The following is a 17,281-nucleotide window of genomic DNA, read 5'->3' on the forward strand; positions in this document are numbered from 1 at the left end:
GTACAAAATACCCCACTTCTTTCTCTATTGAAGGTAACTGTGTAAAAACAGAAAAACAATGTGGTTGACACCTTTAATGGCAGTGTGAGAAGCAGCTAGGTTTAGAGGTACTGTTTCTGTGGCTGGGGCAAGGACCAAGTCTCAGTGCTGCTGCTGAGGTTGAAATGAAGCGGTGCCTGGGTCAGCAGCTCTGCACTCAGCACTCTGCCACGCATCCAGGTGGAACAAAATCCTCGCTCAGCGTCTCATCCTGGGCTTCCTGCTGAAAGGTGACATCTCCCTGGCTTAACAGCCACATTCATCTGCTAAAGAGCGTACAATTTGTTAATCATTTTCCCCACATGACAGTCCCTACATTCCGGTTGACTAAGCAAACAAACAAATATACAAGCAGGCAAATGAGCGAGTGGGCAGCCATGGTGTTTAGTCAGAGGAAACTAGTATCAGCTGGTTAGAACTGTAGGTGCTCTAACTTGGTACAAACAGTCCAGAGATTGGTCATAGCATACCCCCTTGTCTGCCTCTATGCAGCCATCCACCTTGAGAAAATCATCAGAATGACATGAAAACCACACAATGCTTTTTCTGTTCAGCCAAACTTGCTCAAAGGCTTTATGTGACTTCAATTTGCTAGAAAACATGTTATTTGATTCAGCTTCTCCTGTATTTAAACCTTGTCATTTTAAGATATGTCATTTAGAATTTGGTTTGTCATTTGAGCTCGACTAACATCGGTGCATTGAATAGAAAATGACACAAGGACAGGCTCCTCCGTGTCTAGAGCAGGAATAATGGTCCTGTATAATTACCTGTAGTGTGGAAGATTTGAAATTCATTTATCACAGTTGGAGTGACCCTACTGCCTGAGTGGTTACACAGACACTGTGCAACACATAGGATTATACTGCATTATACCAGTTAAAATGAGGGTATAGCCGCAAGCTGTGACCAATTAAAGTTGAACAAAGCCAGCTCATCTGCTCAACTCCTCTCTTAGTAGGTCAGTGAAACTGATGGAGAATACAGACACATGCACTCCTCCGCGCTCCGAGCACAGCTTTTACTAGCACATTCACAAGGCACGTAGTATGATACACATTAATAGAAAAGACACATGCACTGAAGACAAACATAAATTTGAAGCCAAATTTTAAACTGTTTTCTAAAAACAACCATTGCAAAACCGAAGGAGAAAACATCTTCCCTCCCTGTGCATGATGTTTTTAGCTTGAGAAATGAGTAGCATACTGTAAAGAGATGGTGTAACATAATGACATGTGTGTATGGGTCTGAAGTGACCACAGAGACAGAGCTGCAGAGATACAGGACATAAAGTCACTTTGCAGAGAGGGTTGCATTACCATTGGAGTGATGTATGACCTGAAGTCCCATCTGAGGGCTCATGTTACAAGGCTTATGCTGCACTACAGAGATAGCTTTCCGTATATGGAGTCAGGGGCTACAGTAATGTATGGACCCCTGTTGTTGCCAAAGCTCTGACTCAGCTCGCTGACTCGTGCCTCTAACCCTGACCTCTGGCCTGATAACTAGACATTTCAGACATGCACTATGTTATTGCAATGATTTCTAAAGGAGGAGTGATCTTGTTATCTGTCACCTTGGTTACAGTAACATTGTTGGAACATAATGAGACTGTTAATATTCTCCTGGCTTAACCTGCCCTTTACACACTCAGATAAGAGTTATTTTTAATAGCACAGATTTTAAACCTCAGCAGAAATCTTTACAAATACATTTTATACAAATTTAAAAAGTACATTTTCTGCATGAAGCATCTCTACAGTATAATTTAGAAGTTGTCACCACTATTCAATGGTGTTAAGTAACTAAATGCATTTATTTATCATTTTATGCTACTTTACAGTTTTACTTCACTAGGTTTTAGAAAACATACTTTTTACTGCTATAGGCACTTTGACTAGCTATAACATTTTAATATTGCTTACACATTAATACAGCAGTAGAAGTAATCTAAGTTGAGTTCATAGGACTTGGTTCGATAATCTCGTATTATAATCTGCAATCATTTCTTGTTTAAGGGTAAACGCTTCACTGGGGTCATCAGGTAGGCACCCTCCTTCCTTGGTGTTTTGTTGATAGGCCCATGCAGCAACAGAACGTCAAGAGGATCAGTTGAGTCCAGGTTTCCTCTGTCAATGATTCAGTCCTGTTTATGTGGACTATAAATCATAACCAGCAGCAACAGAACTTCAGGAGGATCAGTTGAGTCCAGGTTTCCTCTGTCAGTGATTCAGTCCTGTTTATGCGGACTGTAAATCATAACCAGCAGCAATAGAACTTCAAGAGGATCAGCTGAGTCCAGGTTTCTTCTGTCAATGATTCAGTCCTGCTTATACGTCTGTAAATCATAATCAGCAGCAACAGAACTTCAGGAGGATCAGTCGAGTCCAGGTTTCTTCAGTCAATGATACAGTCCTGTTTAATGTGGACTATAAATCATAACCAGCAGTTGGGGTAGGGGTAGAAGTTCTACTGGGCTCATCAGGTGGGCATCTTCCCTCCTTGGTGTCTGGTTGATAGGCCCATGACACCTCCAGAGGGCTCAATGGTGACACCTGGCATCCCAGGTGCACCCCCCTCCGCTTTACCCCTGCTGGTGGCTGATGGTCATCTTGCTTCCCAGTTCTCCTCGTTTCTTTTCAGCCAGAGCTAGTTGCTGCTTCACTTGGCAGCCTCTGCCAGTGACTTGATAGCCTGTCAGAGGGCTTGTCCATAGACTCCCATCCCTTTCAGCAGCCTGGTGGTTGACATGGCCACAAAACCCCTGCAGCAAACCTCCACAAGGAGCACCTGAGTTCTCCACCCCATTTGTCCTGCTTGAGTTGCTAGATCGGTGTACTTTTTGCGTTTGTACGTTTCACCAGCTGCATCCTTCCATGGAACTATGACGAACAGGGCCTTTTGTGAGGCTGACCACAGGATGAGATCCAGCCTGAGACTGGTAATAATCTCTGGTGGGAAGATGAACTTCTGGTCTAAATCGACTTTCATCTTCCAATCCCAGGCTGTATCCAGTAGGCTTGATTCTTTTCTTAAAGTTGACCTCTTTGGTACATTTCCTGCTGGAACAAGGCCATAGTGTCTGAGAAGTCAGTGGTTGGGGGAGATAGGGCATTGTCGTTAGTCCTCCTTTCCTCCAGCACTTGTGCCAGTTGCTGAAGGACCTGGTTGTGCCTTCAGGTGTAGTGTCCTTGGGTGAGGCTGGTCCAGCAGCCGGTGAGTACTGTATGTGCCATAGGGTTGCTGGTATTTCTGTCTCTTTCCTTGTAGCCCTCTCTTCTGGGCAGGTGTTGCTCTGTGCCATGTGGGTCTATTAGTGCCTAGCCCAAAGGGGGTCATGTCCATCCTTACCTTGGAGCATTTGTATTCTTCAGTAAGGCTAGTGATAGGCAGTTCCAGAGCTCAATTCCCATTCAAGCCGATATTGCCTAGGCATTGTGGGAGTCCGAGCCATTTCTTCCAGCTTCTTGACTTTGGTGATGGGAACCTCATAGATTGTCAGAGGCCACATCAGACAGGGGAGCAATCCAAACTGCAGATACCAAAGTTTCAACTTACCTGAAAGTATGGTCTTGTCTATGTTAGCAAGACCTCTGATGATGTCTTCCTTCAATTGCTTACTCTGGTCTGAGTCCTTAAGGCTTGCATTATACCACCACCCTAAGCTCTTGACTGGCATCTCTGATAATATTACAATAATATAATAAATAATAATATATCACTGACAGGAACCTTTTTGTGACATAATGAGTATTTTTACTTTTAATTTTTTACTTTTAAAACTTTTGCTGACAGTAGTTTTGTACTCAAGTTCCAGATTTAATGCAATACTTTTATTTGGAGTTAAGTATTTTTACACTATAGTTTTGCTATGTTTACTTGAGTAAAAGAAGATGAATACTTTTTCCACCGCTGACAATTGTACATTAAACATGGAGTTGGAGAAATAAATTACTGCTTTCTGTCATAAATAAGAAGGCTAAATTAACATTTACTCATGCGCAAATTGCGTGTATTGTACCAATTTCTATGTTGTTCACTTTAATTTGATTTTCTTTTTAATTTAGTAACAGTTTTTCTCTGTAATGGATGGTTCTGTTTTCTGTTTGTTCCTCAGGTTACCTTCACAAAGAGGAAGTTTGGCCTGATGAAAAAGGCCTATGAACTGAGCGTACTATGTGACTGTGAGATCGCCCTCATCATTTTCAACAGCTCTAACAAACTGTTCCAGTACGCCAGCACAGACATGGACAAAGTGTTGCTGAAATATACAGAGTACAACGAGCCCCATGAGAGCAGAACCAACTCTGACATTGTAGAGGTGAGTGACTGTTGCTTTCTTACTTTGTGAGGGACAACGTTCACATCACACCATTTTCCTCACTGTGATCAATTATTTTCTCTTCTTTATGATTTATTATACAAAACTGTCATTCAAATATATCAAATTTAGGCTAAATGAATTATTTTAGTGCTGGAATTCAGACCATGAAATGTACTTATTCAATAAAAAGAGTAGCCTTTGTTACTGTAAATGCTGCGGGGGTAATATTTCAGACATACGAAAGTGAGGAACAAGTAACAGTTTCCTTCAAGTCACCATTCAGATAGGGCACAGGAGGTCTGCACTCCCTGATAAGTTCAGCTTCTCTTGTGCCCATTAACTGACGTGGAAAACCTATCTCCGCACACTCATGCTCACAGTAGCTGCTGACCAGCGGGATGACCCTGTTTCCCATAGATATTGTACCTGTAGGGCTCAGTTCTGTGGCAATTCTTTAATGATAGACAATCAGCCTGACTATTGCTGCAGTATCTTGCAGTAAAAATACAGTGTTTAGTGCATTCCATACTGCTCTATAAAACTCAATAAGCACTTGGGTGTTCTGGCAGCCACTTCATGCCCAGTGACTAGCGGAAGAGTACGCTACTTGTTATGCCAGCATACAAAATTGTCAGCCAAAAGTGTAAAAGCCAAAGTAAATGAGAATGATTAGGGATACATCCTGTTCCAAACATCATTCACTGGCACACGTGTGGTTTCTCTGCTTATTCAAGATCTGCTTTAAGAGGATGGTATCTTCATTCTGACTAAATGAGAGCATATATAATGTATATAATGTCTATGATAAGATCGTGACACTACTAGTATAGGGTTGCCCATTCATTTTATAGCTATTATTTGTATTTTTTGTACTTGGATGCTTTTTATTAGTCAATGCATATTGCTGCGTTGCAATCACAGTGTTTTTACTGCCACCTGTCCACTGAGACGTAGGGTATTTTTATTACTGCTGCCCCATTAAGAGATATAAAGGCTATACGTGAGAATGTACATTTTCAAGAATCCTAGCTTTAGAAAAGACTTTCTCTTGGAGAAATTAGAGAAATTACATGCAGCATAAAGGAGTCAGCTGTGGCCCATTATCTTTTATTCATGCTGCTGCTGCTTGTGAATTACCTGCTTGGCAGAGCTGCAGAAGAGTGCTCTGGCATCCAGTAGACTCACGCAGTCACTCCTCCATCAGGGGCCCTCCGAGCAGAGCAGGGGCTCACCTGCATAAAAAATACATGGATACATTCCTTACTTATGTAACAGTGACCACAAATTTGTTTTTGCCGTGACTCTGGAAGCCTTCTTATTTAAAACGAGACTTTGCTGCAAACACAACAACACCCCACACTCAGGATCATTATGGGGTTATTCACTGCCTATCAGTTTGGCCATTCCCCTCAGGCTGTTATATCACATATATCTGTGATGCATGTATGTGTTGACAGCATGGTGTAATTGGAATGTACATTGTGCATAATGTAGCACCAGTGGTCACATGCTGATTTTCCACATAGCCCTTCTGGCTACTCTCAAGAAAGCTGCCCTGCTGCACAAAAGGCAAGAACAAGCCACTGTTGTCCCAGCTCACTCGGCCAGCATCTTTGCAGATATGTACAAAACCCCTTCTGCCTGCTGGCTACATGGTCCAGGCTCAGAAGTGAAGAAGCAGAGCAGAAGTAACCAACCCAGTTCACTTCACAGCATCACCACACAACCTCACTATTCACTTGGCCCTGAGAGCCAGTATCAGAGGTTGTTGATAATCTGTTGAAGGTTTGATTTTATCATTTTATAAGAGAAATCCTGTTTTACTGGCTGCCTTTTCAGCTTTTGCACTTCTCTACAGCTGTACTGGTCTTCGTACACTACATGGAGGAGCTGATGCATTTGTAATGATGGGAAGAATCCACCCCTCCCCCATTTATCTACAGAAATGAGCCTCACATGAGGACACTTACTCTGGACACTTATCTAAATTTTTAAATTGTGTTAAACCAATCTTTGCCATGCAAACAATCATGTGCTCATTTGTCCAGTTTGGGAGGCCAGCAAACCCTCTCCCACTTTTCATTGGGAAGCTCGTTCCGTGTGAGAAACTAAATCAAAGGTCACATTCCTGCTCAGTAGTACCATCTGTAGATAAAGGCTGAGCTGTGCAGTGTGGGAGAACAGTCTCCATGTTTTCCACAGATGGATGCATGCCTGGGCCACAGTTTGATAACCCAGTGGAGGGCTATGGACTTTGTCTCAAACTTGGCTCGCAGTCCAAAGCAGAGCAGTAGGCTCAGATTTTTCCTTTATGTGTGTGTGTGAGATGGTGTGTGTACGTGTCTGTGTGTATCGATGGTCTTAACCTTACCAACACTCCAGGCGACAAGAAGTGGAGCTGTTCTATGAAATCTCTCTTTCTATGCATTCACCTGTTTAATTGTTTTAAAGCTTCTTCTCATTTTTTAAAGTGAATACATAGTGTGTTTTGTGCCAGTACTATACAAATCAAAACAAATTCTATTTGGAAGTAATTTTGTGTAGTTGTGTTATTTTGAAAAGAAGCAGCGCATTCATGACTGAAGGTTTTATGGTTTTGTTTCTATTGTGTTTCTTATTGAATTCTGTTTATACCACAAATGAAAATGCTGCTGTTAGTCATTAGATTAATCTAATAATATTTACTCTTCCTCCCCTCTCCGCAAGTGAAGCTAATGAGATTTTGCTCATGCTCCACTATAACCTCACACCGTTCTGCTGCACACAGAAAGACCCCTGTCTCCAGGAGAAGCCTTGAAATCAGATAGTAACTTCACAGGCACCAATCAGCATGTATCTGTCCTCTCTTTGAGCAGTTCAATGCAATTAAGGTATACAGTTTAGATTAGGATTAATAAAGTTTGCAGGGACACGGAATCGACATTAAGTCAACACTTAATTGTAATCTTATAAAATCAGGATTGCGAATAGGTTTTAAAGGACCAGTGTGTAGGATTTAGTGGCATCAAGCGGTGAGGTTGCAGATTGCAACCAAGTGAATACCTGCCCCCTCTGTCCCCTCCTCATCCCCTGCCAAGCATATAGGAGAACCTACGTTGGCCGTGAAACTCCCAGAAAACGCGAAAGGCCCTCTCTAGAGCCAGTGTTTGGTTTGTCTATTCTGAGCTACTGTAGAAACATGACATTGCAACATGGCGGCCTCCGTGGAAGGGGACCCGCTCCCTCTGTAGATATAAAGGGCTCATTCTAATTAACAAAAACACAATGACTCTTATTTCCACGTGATTATACACTAATGAAAACATACTTATGAATATTATGTTCAGTTTCTGCCAATATTTCTACCAAATGATCCCCCTAAAACTTACACACTGGTCCTTTAACCCAATTTGAGAATGCGATTTTAGTCAAATACCAATGCCTTGTAATTGTAGATAACTGGACTCCACCATATGCCAAGAATTGACTTGACTCTGCTCTTTTGGAAGTCTTCTGCCCTGATGATTTGTGAGAGTAAACAACCCCGAGATCATTCATAGGGAAATTCTGCTTTTCTTCCTCATAATAAAGAGAGGTGGCCATTGTTAATGTGACTTGGGGGAAGCAAACAATTCCTCCTCTATTTATGAAGGAACAGTCTGCCTCTCACAAGACAACTACAGTAAGAGGAAATGAGCATAAAATTATCAGGTAATTTCCATTACGTTTTATTTCATGATCACTATCAATTTTTGTTATGAATGGGGCTGTATTAATCATTCAATAAGATATGTAAATTTTGACCATTACAGAATGTCAGGCCCTGTGTGTATTTCTTCAGCTGGATCATACTTTGCTTCATACTGATTATTTTGTAACTGACTTTAACCATTGCCCTTTGTAGATTTTACTGTAACAAAAGCTATTTATGTATTTATCACAACTAAGGATTAAGTTTGTCATGGTGCCCCATATTTTGTAGGCCTAGATTACTTTTTTGAGGAGGTCAATGCATTAATGGAGCCAGTGTGTTTCTAAAGTGTATTTCTTACGTATGACTTAGTGAAGCTCATTTTTATTAACAGTTATGGAATGAATTCCTTAAAGAGCTTTAGGCTGAATGGGCACCAGGAGTTTAAGACAGGGGATGTTTATGTTGTCAATCATCAAAGGCTGAGCAGTGATTAAGACTCATTTCAATCTTAATGAATGCAAATCGGCACATCTGCTATGGTGGGCTAGCTGTCCAGACTCTTCAATTAGCATGATTGATCAATTATCCTCCTGCTGGTGGCTCACTAGAAACAGAGGCTGTGGAACATGGTGGTGGTTGGGGGTGGGGGGTAGCAAGAGAGATGAAAGAGCATGAGAAAAAATGAACAAAAAACTATCCAAAACCTTCACTCATTGAATCACATTCTTTATTTGATTTGAATAATGGCACTTCATTTAACTCAAAAAGGGGGCTTTAGTTTTAACACACATCTCTTAAATGGACAGTGATGAAGTATTACTGAAAAAAATCTGTCAGTTTATCTTTGAACAGTCATCTTACTTTTTTGACAAAAATAATTATTTCCAAGTTGGTACCCAAAAGGGCAGGTTAGAGATCAGATCAGATCCCAAGATTAAAACTGTATTTCACCAACTAACTGGTTGACTGGTTTCATTTTTTAGAAGGTTATGTGGTGCTGAATTTGTAATTACGCTTTTTGTTTTGTTTGCGTTCCCATTCTGATACATCAACTTTACATGAACAAAAACACAATTTGCATCTTGAAAATGTGTCTGAGTCTCTGAGCAGAATTTCTGATCAAATATTCCTTTGAGAAATGATCCTCAGCAATGCAAATATACTGTCAGTACTCTATATACTTTGATATATTAGATAGTGTGGTTTGTAGCTTGTTTGTGTCGGTTTTAACATGTTTTGAGCACGAAACCTTGAATATCAAAGCACACTGGTACGACTACACCGAGTACCAGAGGCAGATTGTCTTGAGTGTACATTTATAATTGTGACACAAAAACATAACAGGATGGTCAAATGAGGCTCATGGCTGCTATCATGTTCTCACAGAGTATTAACTATGCTTTAGCTAATATACACTAGCTATCAAGGCAATATAGTATATGTATATTTCATGTTAAACTGTGCAACACACTGATAATAATGAGGAAAAATATAATTTAATATAAAAAAGGATTTGTCAAAATAGGCATGGTGTTTGCAGTCATTTATCATGTACGTTGCTGCTAACCAGGCTGTCATTGATCTCCATGCATTTCTGTGTGGAATGAACATCTTAACATGAACTTAACTTATGTCACATTAAGTTATGTTATTACTGCTTGGTAATCCACCACACACTTTTCCCACAACTACATTACCACAAAATGATGTAGCTAATAAAAGTAATTGTGTTTCCATAAAAATTAAGGAAAATTAATGGCTCCCTGTAAACTCGGTAAAACCTATTAAAAAATTCAAAGTCTCCCGCCACTCAAAAATGTGTTTTGCTTATTGTTCCTTCAGTCGGATCTTTTGGTTTCACTGTGCAGAATGATGTATGTGCAGAGTTTGACAGTAGAAGGCTGTTTTCACATTCATCTGCTGAAAGGAGACAGTTTCTCTGTGCTCACCTTAAATCTCAGTTGAAGGCGTGTGTGTACGGGTATGATTTGTCACATCATAACTAGTTTGGAGTCATTTGTGATCCAGTATGCAACTTACAGAAAGGTGATGTGGAAACTTGAAGCCTCCAGTGCACGTACACAGAGAATGGACTTTATAATGAAGTAGGAGACATCTTATTTCCAGCAATTAAAATGTTTTGAAATGAACATTATTTACATATTCATAGATTCTGAGTGAGAGGGAGATTTCATTTTAAGGATTATAATGAGGTCATGAACTTTTTTTAACCTTTATTTCAGGATTTTCTATATGAGACAAGCACTTAGTAAATTTGAGCTTGAGCAACTCAGCCACAATTATCTTCACAGATACAGAAAAAAGAAAAACAAAAATAAATCACAGGACTTCATCATTTCCAGTAAAATAAAATATATATACACAGTGATAGAGGGCACACAGTTACTTGAGGTACTCTAGTACAGGGCTCCAAATTCTGACAAATATTCGAGTCTTGTTCTTATTAGAGAACCTTAACCTTTCTAAGTATAACGCATTCATTAACACTCTTATCCACATATATGTTGGTGCATAGTCTGACTTCCACATAAGTAGAATAAGTTGTCTTGCTACAACCATACCAAATGAAATGGTCTGGTTTTCATACTTCCACACTTGTGGCACCTAAGACAACAGTGAACTATTTTTTTGTGGAAAAACATGGTAGGCTCAAATTATTATTCAAAGCAGTTTTTTTTATATATCTTAAGACATGTCTGGAGGGGATCTTTGAACATTACAGCAAGTTTAGAAAAATGGTTAACAGTCATGTGAAGTAGACGTAATTTATAGTAAATGGGCCAACACACAGATACGCTGATAGTAGCCTTCAAGTTACTTTTGCAAAAATTTTGGAAGTCTTTTTCTCCCCCATAAAATATTTCAACACATCTTAGAAAAGTGTGTGAGAAAAGTGTCTGGGAATGTTTGACTTGTTGGGAAAACAAGTAAACTAATACATCACTTATCATTTTCATGAAAGATTTAAAGTTTGTGCCCTGGTGGCCTTATGGTTAAGGCGCATATCACGCAACCATAATGTCCACGGTTTGACTCCACAATATTGGTTGGATATGTATAGGAATTCACTAGTATTATTGTTGTTGGTTTTGAGCTGTACCTGTAGTTTGGATAATTAACAATCTTTATCTTTTTTTTTTGTCCTGGTTTTGTCCATGTGTTAAGACAATAGTATTTGTTTTGTCTCTGCAGCTGCCACATACTTCTGAAGCTATTTTCTGATGTCTTTGTCTGTTTATTCTGAAGAAACTGACATCGCTGCTGCCAAAAAAATCACTTCCTTTGCAGCAGAGTATTTTTCTCTGGAAAGACCAAGCGCACTAACCATTCTAGGAGCCACCTTACTTTGTGGTAATGTCCAGGGGCAAAATCTAAACAAGTCTACTGCTCAGTGTGTCTGTACAGTATATTGAGAATAACAGTGTAAAAAGGTCTGTTTGTGAAGTTTAGAGAAGTATGTCTTTTGAGTTTAGTTTTTCTCTTCCTTCATCCTTCCTTCTCATCTACTTCTGAACTGCGGCTATAAATCAGCTGCACTGAACTGGTCTGCACTGTGCCGCTGTGTCTGGCTATCATCTTTGATATCCAATGAACACAGAAGAGCTTCAAATGCTTACATCCATAAGGTTATGTTAAGTGAGCATTCATGTATTTCACAAAACGTTAAAATAGCCAGTTAGAACATTATTAAAGGATAGGTTCACAGTTTTTTAAGTCTGTCTGAAAACAACAGTAAGGTGGCCATATGAACACTGAAATAGATTTTCCTCACTGTAATCATTCCTCCTGTTCATGCTGCCTATCAAACAGTCACAGTTTCTCACATTCTATAATAGAAATATGTACAGACGGGTGACAGATTAAAGGAAAAACCTGAATAAATAAGTAGAGAAACATAATGAATGCAGATGCTTCCACACAGGTGCACTGCATGGTACAATTAAGCAATTAACATCCAATCATTCTCTGTTGGCATGTATAAAAATGCTGAGCAGGCCTAGTAGATTCTGATTTTGTATCAAGGTGGCAAGAGGAAAAGATCTCAGTGAATTTGAAAGAGGGTTCATTGTTGGGGCTCGGATGGCAGGAACTTCAGTCACAAAGACTGCTCAGCTGGCTCGTGTTTCAAGAGGAACAGTGACTAAAGTGACATCTGCATTTCGATCTATGGCAAAAACATCAGTAAATAAGGTCAGAAATTGTGGTTGACAGCACACATTTGATGACTGTGATGCTCGTGCATTAGTGCGATATGTAAGGGGAAACAGAAGAGCAACTCTTCCTCAGGTGGATGTCAATGCAGGATGTGATCAAACTGTGTCAGCAAGAGTAGTCTGTTGACAATTACAGAGAGGGATATTGTAGTAGGGTTGCAGTGCATAAACTCATTACAAAGATGAATGCATATTTGAGAGTTCAGTGATGCAAAACCCATATGCACTGGTCTACAGAGATGTGGAAAAAAAGTGATATGGTCAGATGAATCATCCCTCACCATATTCCCGACAAGTGGGCCAGTGCATGTGTGGCATAAACCAAGCGGTGCGTAGGCAGGGTTTAGCAGGTAAATGATGGCATCCTCAACTGGAGAGGCTTCAAGAGTGGCTTAGCCATGGGCTGGAGCTGCTCCAGGACAAGTCTCTCCAGGGTCTTCATGTGGGAAGTCAGTGCCACCAGTCTGTAGTCCTTGGAGCCAGTGGGACATGGCGTCTTGGCACAGGAATGAGACGGGACGTCTTCAACAGCACGGGGACCTTTTGAAGACTCAGGCTCATATCGAAGATATGGTGAAGTACTCCACATTGCTTGAGTGGAGTCTCATCAGCTGTCTTCTTACATGGTCATGTAGAGGTTATAGGCAGGGGAGGGGGAGGGTTGGAGTTGTCAGGTTGGAGAGGGCAGTTAAGTCTGGGAACCCTCTAATAGTCAGTATGAAAAGGAGGAATGATTATAGCAGAAAGAGAAAAAACCTATTTCAATATTCATTTGGGCACCCGACTGTTGTTTCAAGACAGACTTGAAAAAATGTGAACCTGTCCTTTAATAACTTCAGACAATTATCTTTCATTTAGTTTTTTTTTTGTAACATAGCAAATTTCTTTTAGCAAATTAATGAAATGTTTTGTAACTATGGTAGATTACACTTGTGACAAATCATCATTCAAGTCAGAAATATCTGCAATTTTTTATTGTGTGACTTGTTATTCATTCTTTATGTATAATGTTTTAATCATTGGCAGTCTATTTACAAAGGCTTGGCACGGGAGAGCAGCAAGCTAAATGAAACAACAAAATATGAATTAAGATTAAAAAAATATTTTAATCAAATATCAGATTGGAAATATTTGATTTTTATTCAATTTGGACATGTAAATTTAAAAGAGAATGAAAAGTGAAAAGTGGTAAAGCAAACAGAAAGTTTGTCTGTTCTCCAATGCAAATGGTGACTTTCTCATGGTAAAGAACAAATCTAGGTCACCGAAAATATTTCAGTAATTACATATATATATATATATATATATATATATATATATATATATAGATAGATAGATAGATAGATAGATGGGTAGATTCAATGACTTCATTGTCAAGTCTCTGTAACACTTGACACTCCCAGTTCTTCAGCGGTATCTCTATACTTCAGTCTCCCATCTACCCCATTAGCATATTGCTATTCTCCTTTTTGATATTTCACCATTGAGCTCACAGCAGCAATGATGAGAAATCCCTTTTAAGCTAAATCAAATGTCACTTCTATTGGCATAGTCTTATTGGGTTGATGTTGATTTTTCAGCTTTCCAATATATATGAAATTTTCTGCCAGCCCATTTTTAATAATATGTGCACTTTTGGGCTCCCGTGATTTATTGGAGTGATATTAATATGATTTTCCATATTTTTATTTTGACTGTAGGCCACATACAGCACTGTAGATAAGTATGTTGATATTATGTTTTGGTACTTTAGTTTTTAAATTAATGGATAGGCAGGTTCTCTGTGATACTGTGTTGTAATGAGGAGGAGGTTGCATCCTCTCTGTGTTGCCACATGAATATGAAGCCTGTCAGTCTTCAATCTGTTGTCTCTGGAGAGGATGGTAAAGTAACAGCATGGACAAGCAGTAATTTGTGTTTCTGAAATTCTATTAGCACCTCTTCATTTGGTGCTCATGTAAACACACATTGTTGTGAAGATGAGCTACTTCCTATTTCCTGTGCGTGCACGGAATGTTTTGTAGACCTGAGCGGAGGCACTTAACCTTTGGGCCTGTGTTTCAGGCCAGGTCAGCTGCAGAGTTAACCGGTGTTGCTCATCAAAACAAACATACTGGCTAGCAGCATCTGTTTTCAGAGTAGTTAAAAATGAATAAGAACTCACAAATGTGATAGTGAATACAAAAACAGAGACATATTGTCTGATAATTTTACTTACAGTTATTCAGTGGTACAGTAAGCCACTTTGAGTGAGTTTTAGAGTAAAGAAATAATAAATATGGAGATAAAGCCTAATGATGATATTGCTTGTTATATATTATGATATCTCTGATGGAGGAGTCTGGTGAGAGTTGTCTGAAAAGTCTTTTCAGCCTTGCCTCAGTGAGTGAAGCAGTATTAATGGTTCCGTTGCTAGCAACATGCTGGGTTTCAAAGTGCCCCTTTTTATAGGACAAGGACTTCTTTTCCTCTGGGCTTTTAGTGAAAAAGGGTCACCAGTCCTCTTTTGTAGTTTTCTGAGTGTAATGAAACAGTTGTAGTAATGTTCATATGAGAGTATCACAGACTGTTCTGTAATATGTGTCCTCTGCTCTGTAACAGATATACAGATAACTGTTACCTGGGGGCTGAGTAATGGCTTTTGATTTTAAACCAGAAAATTGAATGACTGGCTGAGTAGCTAAACTCCATTATAAAGTAGTGTTTTTCTGTGCATTTTAAACCCATCTTGTTTTACATCTCATTGTTTTGTTATGTTTCCGCTCTCCGGTGTGTGATGCTTGTTACCTAGTTACTGCTAAGAGATTTTTGCTTTTGGCACATGTCTTCATTGACGTCAGAGCTTCTTTTCCACCTTCACAACTACATTGCATATGTCTCATTTCAAATCGAGGGTCTCTTAGAGAGCATATAATGCAAGGACACACAACAACAAAAGACCACAAGCCATGGTGCCTTATTCAGAACATTAGTTTCCAGTGACACTAATGAGTTAATACTCTAAGGTCTAAAACGAGATGTACTCTATCTCAGAATCTGGAACTAAAAACAGTTTATTCACCAAAGAGAAAAAGATGCAAAAGTTAAAGAATAAATTAGAAATGTTCTCTGTGGTTTTCATACACTTATTAAAAGATTTTGCACTTCTTTTTTTTTTTTTATTTAAAGATGCGAAATATCTCACTTCTTCAGAGAGTTTCCTGGAACTAGTGGTTAGATGGAAGTTGTTATGTTTGTTTCACAAACTACTAACGGATTTATAGAGGATACTGCACTTGAATTTAAATATTTGGAGGTAGCTTTAACATTGTACGTAGAGTGAAAGCAACTAAACATGTCTTAAACAATTACATAATTTTCAGCACAACATGACTGCAGATAGAACGACAGGCATGAACTGTATCCAACTTTCATACATGACAGTTTTCTTCTACAGAAGTTAATGTTTTGTTTGTTCAACTTGGTGGACATAATTTCTCTCAGCACACATCTTGTCGCGAGACTGAACTTCCACAACAAATGGAGCAGAGTTTGACCTGGCTCTTTAAGTTTTACTTCGTTTTTTTTCAAAATCTATTTTTCTCAAGAAATCTGCTACTATGCTGCACGTCCAGGTACTTTAGTCAGTTCAGAGTAGAGAAAAAGTGGGCTTTTTCATCTTTGTGAGACAGCTCCACTTGTCTCACAGAAATGAAGATGTCTGACACGTCACTTGTCTCCCATTGTTTGTGCTAACAGAAAAAGACAGTTTACAGTGAAGCTCTGAGGTTCAGTATTTTGTTTATAGTTTGCAAATTGATGTTGGCATTAATTTTATATTGACATTTACATAGATTAAACATGATTATTTTGTGTTGTTACATGAAAATGCTTTTCTTTGTCTTGATATTTTAAGCTTTTGTGACCTAATTTAATACTCTCTTGTTTTTCTATGTGGTAATTGTTGCTGGTTGTTAATGTTTTACAAGGTAATGAGTGATTATTAGTACATTACCTTCTCTTGTAACAGAGTTGAGTAAGCCACTATTGTTTTAAATCACTGATCTGGCATGCTGGCATAACATTCTTTAACCTCTTTAATTCCTTCATTGACCCAGTATTTATTGAGATGTTACCCTTTTCAAATTGTACTTTCAATAATATTACAATTACCAGTAGATGGCAAAGAAACAAGGCAACAATGTGGTGAATTCAACTTCAAAGTTTGGAAGTTAACGTTTCATGCAACTATTCAAGCAAGAAATGTGTGCTTAGGTTTCATATATTTTATATCATAAGCCAATGGATGTGGCAGCATTGTAGGGCATAACATAAAATAACTTTCTGTGGTAACGGTATGTTGGATGGCATATTACAATGTGTCATATGTAGCTTCTCAAACTGACACCCAACCATATACCTGTCTGGTATGAGCCACATGAAATAGGTCAGACACTGAGCTGACCTAATTTGGTTTGATCTTGTCACAGAGCCACAGTGTTTCTAGTTGTGTTAAAGATCATTTGAACCACAAGCCATGAGTCCACCCCCTGTGTTCTTCAATGACCTTGCGGGCTGAACGGCTGAAATGAGACCTTGCTTTTCTGCGCAGTGGCTTCTGTGAGTTAGCTCGTGCAACAACCAGCTTGCCCTTGTGCCCCCCTCCTCCCACTGTGCGTGCTGTGTGGCCAACCCCTCCTGCCCAGGGGCGAGGACAGAGCAAAGCCTGCTGGGATGGGGGGTGGGGGGTGGGCTGGGGGTTAGCTGGCGTTGTGCCACCTTCCCCTGGCAGCTTGGCCTGACTGGGGGCAAAGAGGGAAGCTGCTGTGTCTCAGATTGATGAGGACAGGTCTGTGGTCTTGGTTTAGAGTGTTGCAGAACAGACGTCCTGCTGGCATACCCTGCCCTCTCTGCCGCACGCCCCCCAGTCCTCCATACTCGCCTTATCGGAACTCCTAATTGTCCTTATGAATATTTTAGAGGCGAGCAGGAATGGGAGTTCAGGGCTGGGGGTATGGTTTCAAGGGC

General features: G+C 39.7%; 1 protein-coding gene across 14 annotated transcripts in view; it reads left to right on the forward strand.

The window, feature by feature from the left end:
• Nucleotides 1-17,281, forward strand: part of mef2aa (myocyte enhancer factor 2aa) — a 69,902-nt gene that overhangs the window by 30,666 nt on the left and 21,955 nt on the right. For all 14 annotated transcript variants that reach the window (XM_044357636.1, XM_044357638.1, XM_044357640.1 and 11 more), the window contains one exon: nucleotides 4,160-4,363. In XM_044357636.1, coding sequence (XP_044213571.1) covers nucleotides 4,160-4,363 — 204 coding nt within the window. The remainder of the gene's footprint in view (nucleotides 1-4,159; nucleotides 4,364-17,281) is intronic.

Source organism: Thunnus albacares, chromosome 7 (assembly GCF_914725855.1).
Source record: "Thunnus albacares chromosome 7, fThuAlb1.1, whole genome shotgun sequence".
NCBI lineage: Eukaryota > Metazoa > Chordata > Actinopteri > Scombriformes > Scombridae > Thunnus > Thunnus albacares.